This window comes from Setaria italica, chromosome VI (assembly GCF_000263155.2).
Source record: "Setaria italica strain Yugu1 chromosome VI, Setaria_italica_v2.0, whole genome shotgun sequence".
NCBI lineage: Eukaryota > Viridiplantae > Streptophyta > Magnoliopsida > Poales > Poaceae > Setaria > Setaria italica.
The window spans coordinates 24119321-24128443 of record NC_028455.1 but is presented as its reverse complement, the minus strand read 5'-3'; the positions used below and the strand labels follow the sequence as shown (position 1 = coordinate 24128443).

Here is a 9123-nt window from a genome sequence, read left to right as displayed (position 1 = left end):
ATGCTCTTATTTTAACTAATATTTTATGGTATATGGTAAACTATAGAATTTGTAGTTATTTGGGATGCTCTAAAATGTCTAAGTGTTTGATTTGTTGTAACTACGTTCTTATAGCTTGGTCGTGGGTTGAAATCCCACAAACCATGCACGCGCATATTACTCATGATGCGTGTGTGTGCGAGCCTCCCGGCTGTTATTCTTTAATTTTTTGGGTGCAAAAAAGTCACTACCTATTGTTGTTACCAACCGGTAGTAAAGGAGCCCTTTTAGTACCGGTTATTTGATCCGATTCTAGAGAACTCCCTTTAGTACCGACATAGTGGTACTGGTTGCCCAACCGATACTAAAGAGGGTTGGAGATCAGTACTAAAGATCGTTTCTGCAGCAGTGATATATCAGAGGCGCTGCAGATTCTTCGGGTTGTTGCCTTAAGAGAATGCGGGTTTTGCTGTCTAACCTCTAGAAGATATGAAGCTATACATCGCAAGACAAAGAAACAATCCAACCTGATACAGATTCCCCTACGCAGCAAAATCAAAGCACAAAGCGGCTCAAACAAGCTTGGTGCTACATGCATACTAGAGTGTTGGGCCACAACGAAAGACGGGATTTAACAGAGCAGCAAAAGGAATTGAAATTTATACTGCCTCAAAATATGTTGGAGATACGTGTTAAATTCTACCAGATATAAACGTGAGGCATATTACGTAACTCATTGCTACTGCTATGTAACCCAATTCTAGATTCAAATAGCTAGGTGTAACCATTAACATATGCATGTAAACGGTATGTAAAAATAACATATGCAAAATAGACGAAACCGTACAAAACATCATGTAACCCATAATAATTGGTATGTAACCATTCTAGATCTTGTGTAACCTACAACTCTGTAAGAAACCAATCTAGGACTTACAGATTAGTGCTCCGTCCTCGTGTAGAGTTGCTGCAGGGTTACGCGTTGCAGTGCAGATCGAAGATTAGGCAGGCGCTACCTAAAAACTTTATTGTTGTCCCTCGTGCAGGCTTCCTGACGGCAATAGCTCAGAGATACCGCTCATCCTCCTCCTCGGTGCACGCCAAGGAGAAGAGCCAGCGAGATCCAGCAGCTCAGTACCATAGCACACTTCACCAGATGGAAAAGGGAGAAGGGAAGGAATCCGTGGGTCTCTCACATGTACATGTGTGTTCCTGGACGTCTCCAAAACTTCTTATAGAGAAGACGGTAGCCCTCTGCTAACCGTTTCCCCTACAAAATTGCTGCACTAATTGGCAGTAGTAACCGCCCTATTAACTCAGGATTAAGGTATTGACTGCGTGCTTATCACCTCCAATGACCGTTGTCAAAAGATTACACGCAAACGGCAAAAAGGTTATATCAACTTGACTTAGCAGCACGCTACGTCGCAAGTTTCAAGTCACGCGGTCGGTTACGCGAAAAGAATGCAAATATGCGTGCGTGCGTGCGTTGTGTAACCCAAGCCCCCTTCTCTCCTTCAGTTACATTTTTAGAGAAGTGAGAGAGCTCTCCTATTTAAGTTGGCTTCGACCAACTCAAACTAGCAGCATGGGACTATAGAATGCCACTGAACTCTTGCTTTGGGATTCCATTAAGGCCTCGTTTGTTATCACCGGATTGGCCCGGAATGAGGTCCATTCCGGGTGGTTTGAAGTGGCCCGGTTTGAAACCAGACTTGCATTGAAAGTGTTGTTCGTTTTAGTCTAGCCTAGAACGAAAACCGGCCTGGATTGGAATCCTTCTACATTAGATGGCCCGGATTGAAACCATACCTCCTCACCCCTGGAATGAATCCTAGCCGAATTGAGTGACATGGGTGGAATCACTTAAACCGGACTTGGAAGTAATCCTGACTGGAATTCCTTCCCGGTGAAACGAACGAGGCCACTCTCCGTGGACCAATTTTCCAACAAAAGATATATACTTATTCTTTCTTTGCTTTCAAGATTTTGGGTAAGTAGATATAACATTTAGACTAAATGTTAACTTGATTTACATAGTATATAGTATATACTATCTTCTTGTTCTGCTTGGGTAACTAGATTTAACATTCGTAAACTAACATTTTTATGTACAAATGTTAAATTTAGTTACCCAAAATCCTGAAAGCAATCTAGTTTTCGCATATATAGTATAGACTTCGGAGCACAGCATCAGCGGGACTATTTATATACGCGGCTACAACTTCTTATCCAAGCAATTAACATGCAGCGGAAGATGAAGCTAGCGCTTCAACTTCCATCCAGTCCTTGATTTCACATTGCACACGCTCTAAGAAGCCGATCAGTTATTTCTCTCTTGAGTCTTGACGAATGCAGTAATGGTCAAATTCATATTCCAATAGGTCAAAATTCACACCGATACAATAAATAATTGTTCTAATTGGTTAATTTTCAAGCCGGCTACCGGTGAGGAATGACACCAGTACATTTAAGTAAGCGTGTTGGTGTACAAAAGCACCGGCATGTTTACATCATTATTCGTGTTGGTTATCTTTACCGTGCAAATGTACTTTTAATGCAAGGGTGACCTTTGCCCTGGCACGTATGAGCTGATACAGATGACAGTCTCTGCAGTAGTGAATATGTATATTCATTATAGATTATGAGAATTGTCTGTAATATGTCTTTATGGTATTGACCGTTTCTTTGGCAGTGATTGTATGCGCAATCATTGTTATAATCATGCATACATCATACCCCTTACAAATAGTTAAGATAGATTGAATTGGTTAATATTGATATTAACAAAGTCATAGACACCTCAAAAGAAGGTAACATCATGATAACCCCTTTGGAACTAGAAGGAAACAAACACAAAACAGATGGCACACTGACTAGGATATGATACCCAGTTATTGAACAAAACACAAAGGGCAGGTAGCATGGAGTAGTATCCGAAGATGAACACACATCTGAGTGTGTGGCATCAAGATCACCGACCTTATTGGAATATAAAGAGAGAAAAACAAAGATGTACTAAACATGGCAGCTTTAAGCAGTGGATACGATATCCAATTATTTAGCACAAGGACGATTCAGTTGGATGCATTTGCTTAAGCAACCACGGTGGCAGCGCCAACGTGCACGTTGCAGAATCTTCCAGAACGCGGGTTTCCTGTCTAACTTGTAGAAGATATGAAGCCACACATCGTATGACTGGAAGCAGCCCAACCTGATAAAGATTCCCCTACGCAGCAAAATCAGAGGGCAGAGCGGCTCAAGGAAGCTTGGTGCAACATACATACTAGAGTGTTGGGCCACAACGAAAGATGAGATTTAACAGAGCAGCAAAAGGAATCGAAGTTTATACTGCCTTAAAAGATATATATTTATACATTTTGCTTTCAGGATTTTAGGTAACTAGATTTAACATTTAGACTAAATATTAACTAGATTTATATAGTATATGTATACTATAGAGTATATTCATATTCTGCTTGGGTAACTAGATTTAACATTTGTACATTAACATTTGTGTGTGCAAATGTTAAATTTAGTTACCCAAAATCCTGAAAGCAATCTAGATGAAGCGATTCAACTTCCATCGAGTCCTTGAATTCATATTACACATGCTTCGAGAAGCCGATAAGTTATTTCTGTCTTGAATTAATTATTTTAATCGGTTAATTTTCAAGCCGGCTAGCATATAAGAATATATGTGCCAGTGGGCAATAACACCGGTATATTTAACACTAGTAGAGAATTGGCTTTCCATACGCCCCCTTTTGTCCCGGTTTAAAGTTGGCCCGGGACAAAAGGTTCACCAACCGGGACTAAAACTCGGTCACTGGTGGGGGGCTCACCAACCGGAACCTTTTATCCCGGTTGCAAAGGCTAATGGGAAAAAAAGACTCTGAGAGGCCTTTTATCCCGGTTTGAAACACCAACCGGGATAAAAGACCCCCCCTTTTATCCCGGTTGGTAACACCAACCGAGATAAAAGGGTCAAGAGCCTTTTAATACAAAAGGATAGTATCCCCTACATAGTCAGATGTGGTGTGTAGGTGGGATGGCAAGGAAACTACGCGCGAGGCTGGAGGTTGTGGGTTCGAATCCCACGAACCGCGCACGCGCATATTTCGCGTGAAAAATCGCGTGTGGGGGGCCTGCCTGGGAGCTCGGGAATTTTTTTTTTGTGAAAAATCGCGTGTTGAGTGACCCGGGATAAAAGATCCCCCTTTTGTCCCGGTTGGTTTATCCCGGATGCATTTTCGAGATATTTGCACCTTACCAACCGGGATTAAAGCCCAATTCTCTACTAGTGTAAGTAAGGGTACGCATATTAGAATTAATTATTTCTATCTTGTCAATGCATAGTCTGCACAGCAAGGTACGCATGGTGTGTATCATGTTTGGTCTACATCCTTGGTAGCTTGGTCTACATCTATGACATATTTTTAGCAAGCAGTCTCTTTCAATTCTTTCTGGCAATATTCATGGTAGAGAAAGGACCTTCCATCCAGCAACAAATATTTCAGTCATTTTTGTACTTAGGACTAAAGGAGTTGTTAGTTCCGCGTCCAAAAACCAACTCTAATGGGGGCTCTTTAATCCCGATTAGTAATATCAACCCGTACTAAAGAGCCCCCTTTAGTCCGAGTTCTAACGGCTAGTAATGGCTAGAAACACTTATTTAACCAACAGCAGATACGGAATCAACCAAAGTCTACATTGGACCACATATACAAATTCTTGGAGCAACGGAATTACAAGCATTACATACTATTGCCCGACAACTTTAAGTAAGTGTGGGTACCATCTATTTTCGATTTCCTTTCCTAACCTAATTAACCTTAGGTAGTTCTAATATGAATACACAGTTTTCACTGGGTTCTCCTTATAATTATCATTGATAGAAGTAAGGTTATTGTCTTCGAATCGTTGAGGAAATCAAAGGAAGATTACAAGGATATTTAAAACTACCTTAACTTGTAATAATGTTGGACGTTTATCTCTATGCAAAATTTTGTTTCTTGAATTTTCACCTAACACTGTATTATTCATTATTTTAATTCGCAACACATGGAAATGATGATAAGGCTCCTTATATTTTAATTGTTGGTTTAACTTTCACATATTTCCAAATTACAAATGTTAAGGCTTAAGGACGAACTCCTGCATCAGGATAGGGTTTTGGCAATCCAAGAAGCACTCCTAGGATTTCTGGTTGACGAGATGATAAATCCTAAGGAGAATTTTATTATGACGGACATTCAATTGCCTTACTGGAAGACTCACCACCATCAAGAGGATCCTAAAAATTTAGGGGACAAATTATTACATATATAGAATTGTATAAATACTAGTTTCGTGTGTATCTGCTGCATCAAATTTTAACTAGTACTGCCCTCTAAATTTTTCTCTATTGCAGAATGGCATCTGCTGCATCAAGCCCTTCCGGTTCCACCAGCAAACCCATAAGCTTTAAGAGGAACTTTTAGGACAAGATCCTTTGAGCTCTTTTGGTTCAAAGTGAACAGATTGCAACACTACTTGCAAGAATTTCACAGCTACAATATGAGAACAAGATCCTTTGAGCTCTTTTTGCAGGTTACTGTTCATCACATGTAGGTTCCTACCAAGACATACACAGCATTGGCAATGCCATGGAGACTGACAGCGACGGCCATGACAAGAATGGCATGGATGAAGAGGAGAGTTGGGATGACAACTTTGGTTGAAGCACAGTTGATGCTAACGTTTTAGTTTTGGTACATTATCTCATTCTGTAAGTTGTATGCACATGCTGCGATTGTAGAATTTGTAGCATCAATGACTTGTGTGGCAGACTAGTTCAGGCATGGATGTCTACAATATTAACATTTGGATATCGTATATGCATGGATGTGTGCTGGAGCAATATGTGGGTTATATATGTGCATGGATGTGTGCTGGATGGGATCTGGATGTTTATTAGTGTCTTTTCCTGGTTGCTTGAAGTCTCATGAATTCACATTACACATGCTTCGAGAAGCCAATAAGTTATTTCTATCTTGAAATAATTATTTTAATTGGTTAATTTTACAAGCTGGCTAGCATATAAGAATATATGTGCCAGTAGGGAATGACACCGGTACATTTAAGTAAGGGTGTTGGTATACAGAAGTACCGCTACGTTTACTTCATCATTCGTGTTGGTTGGCTTTACCGTGCTAGCAATAATGTATGCCTACGATAAGCTGAAAGGGAACTCACAGCAGCGATCAATTATACTGAGTATTGACGCTTATAACAATCTTCTACTTATTTGCAAAGGGTCATAGCAAAGGGTCATAGGATAAGATGTACTTATTGGCCACAAGATGGTACCATACAACAGTAGTCATGCAAAGCACCATATTGAAAGAAGGTAACATCATGATGACCCCTTTGGAACTAGAAGGAAACAAACACAAAACAGACGGCATACTGGCTCGGATATGATACCCAGTTATTGAACAAAACACAAAGGGCAGGTAGCATGGAGTAGTATCTGGAGATGAACACACATCTGAGTGTGTGGCATCAAGATCACCGACCTTATTGGAATATAAAGAGAGACACAAAGACGTACTACACAAGGCAGCTTTAAGTGGATACGATATCCAATTATTCAGCACAAGGACGATCTAGTTGGATGCATTTGCTTAAGCAACCACGGTGGCGCTGCCAACATGCACGCTGCAGAAGCTAGAGCAGGCTTGGTCGCAACTCTCAACGGCATCGTTCGCCTCTTCATTTCCCAGAGCTGATAAAATTATATATATATATTAGATTATAGGATTCTAGCTGCCGCTAATTAATGATTATTGTTTTCTCTGTCTGAGCAAAAGGTGCTTACCAGCGTTGATGTTGTTGCACACAGACGACGCACACCCCAACTTGCAGAAGTTAAGCACATTAACTTCCTCTTCAATGCAAAACCAATGCGTTTCATCAGATGGAAAATACATTAACGACTCAAAACACAAAGAAATCAAGTGAGATAAATTTATTATTTACCAGTGTCCGGGTCAAGGGTGAGGTGGTCGTTAGGGGGCTTGCATTTGTTCCCGCTGATAATTTGGCAGCCTGACAGTTTTGCACACATTGGACGGGATGCACCCGTCAAACGGCAGGTATTGTAGACATTTCTTGCAGTGGTGGATGGGCAGCAGCTCTTAGCTTCCACTTGTATCTGCCCTATAACTAGACACAGTAAGAGAACAGCGAGGATTAACTTCTTCATACCATTGCCGGCTAGTGCCATGTTCTTCATCATACTATGATTGTGTCTTGGCTAGGGAGAGGAGCTCGTGTGTAATCGGATTAACTGTGAGCACAACAAGAGCTAGCATGGCATCTATTTATAGGCTAGGGACTGGACGAGCAGAGTAGATTAGTTGCAGTGTCCCTACTTGTTATTCCATACGCGCCCTTCTGCACATGGAGGACCAATAACATTATTGAATACATGACGTCCTTCTACCGTGCGAAGATCTTATTGGGCGTGTTGTGTGTCGCTGCCCAATAGCGGTGAACGAATACGTGGCACTTCCTCCTCCACATGTTACTGCGCTCGCCCGTCGTTTTCAACCCTGGACCGCTGCCCTCTCTCCCTCCCAGCCAGTTCCTCCATCTGGCTGGCAAAACGGAGTGGTTATGCCGTTAGGTGTTAGGGTTCGGAGTTGAGTTAGGGTTTCGGGGTTGGTTAGTGGTTAGTCAAGTGAGAAGTATTGTCTCAAGGGATTTGAAGTATTTTTGAATCACAGTATTTTACTCATGAAATGGATAATATTAACCATACGTTAGGGTGTCCTCTACACGAACTGGCAGGTGAATGTCAAAAGCATATATACAGCACCTTGTGGAGGTTGCATGTGAACGTCAGTTAGTTCCAAGAACTCGAGGTGTAGTATGTTGATTCTTCCCACACGATACACCAGCGGAAATTATTGATGTGGGCTCAGTAATACTATAGCCATATATCAGACCCTTGTCCGGTTGCGGGAACATGCATGCATGCATCCACGTGATTATTGATGAGGCAACCCCATCGCCCCAGTCTTCTCGATGGTGCGTGGATTGCAATCATGTCCTGCAGAATTATCTGCCACACTCACATGCAAATATGCAATGCTTCATTAGTCTATGCAATCGCTTCATTTCATAGGTAAAGTATGTAGTCTTCCTCAGACGGCAATCAGCTTCATTGCTGGCCATTTCCGTGTCCCGTCCTGGTGATAATCCAATAAGCTCCACGACTGCGCGAAGGAAATTCTTGAAGCAGCTTCACCTATGTCAGATTCTCAATGAAGGAAATGATGGTGACTCGTAGCAGCATAGTGTTCGATTTCTTGACTGTCATATATATATAGCTAATTACTACTAGAGAACTAGCTTTCCGTCCCTCACATTCATAGAGAGCTAGCTTTGCATCCCCAAATTCATACCGCGCACAATTAGGTTAATGATGTAACAACAGTACCAAGTCTAATAACCATCACTCCTACAGGCTAATTAGTACTGGTTGGTAACACCATCCTGCAGCCGGTACTAAAATACAACGCAATTTTTTAATTGGTTCATTCTATTCAAATAGCTAATAATATATTATGTAATATAGATAAACTAGCAGTGGATGTACAACGTGGAACGATGCAGTTTTTCGATGTGTCTGAGGCCAAAAGCGGTCAGGTACCATGTGTTGTCCACGCATAGTCTGCACAGCAAGGCCTTGGTACGCTTGCCGTGTATCACGTTTCGTGGTGTGGTCAGTTCACATGCTAACAGGCGCGGGTATTCATCTGCATATTGTCACTATCTACTTGATGGTGTGGTCCCTGTAATTTGTCTCCCTTCTTGGCGCTTCCACGGCAACCAAGGCTATGTCGTGTAATTTATCTACCTTCTTGGTCCCTGTAGTGAGTGTAACAGCACGTTTAGCAAGTTATTGGTGGCTGTTCTAGCACTGGCACCAATAATGTACCCTCATTTGTATCAGGGTCGTGATAGGAGTCCCAGCACCGGCACGAATGAGGGTCGCTGTAGTAGTGCTGCCCTCAAAATATTATTGCGTCGGTTAGAATACTGTCGGGCCGTCTCATATTTTTGAGATGTGAGAAGTATTGTATTATTAGGTTT

The 9123-nt window shown here is 41.6% G+C and overlaps 1 protein-coding gene across 1 annotated transcript; it reads right to left on the bottom strand.

Annotated features, from left to right (window-relative positions):
- Positions 1 to 6291: 6291 nt before the first annotated feature.
- LOC101773008 (thionin) lies at positions 6292 to 7329 on the bottom strand. The gene is made up of 3 exons (XM_004973304.4): positions 7003 to 7329; positions 6842 to 6910; positions 6292 to 6748 (listed from the first exon to the last, which is right to left on the bottom strand). Exons 1-3 carry the CDS (start codon positions 7259 to 7261, stop codon positions 6648 to 6650), a joined length of 429 nt encoding a protein of 142 aa, XP_004973361.1. The 5' UTR covers positions 7262 to 7329; the 3' UTR covers positions 6292 to 6647.
- Positions 7330 to 9123: the final 1794 nt, after the last annotated feature.

Bases quoted from the DNA above. Each gene is read 5' to 3' on its own strand.
- LOC101773008 (XM_004973304.4), bottom strand. From the start codon at position 7,261: ATGATGAAGAACATGGCACTAGCCGGCAATGGTATGAAGAAGTTAATC. The intron at 6,911-7,002 runs GTAAATAATAAA...TTTGCATTGAAG, and splicing joins CACCCTTGACCCGGACACTG to AGGAAGTTAATGTGCTTAAC. The intron at 6,749-6,841 runs GTAAGCACCTTT...TAATTTTATCAG, and splicing joins GTGCAACAACATCAACGCTG to CTCTGGGAAATGAAGAGGCG.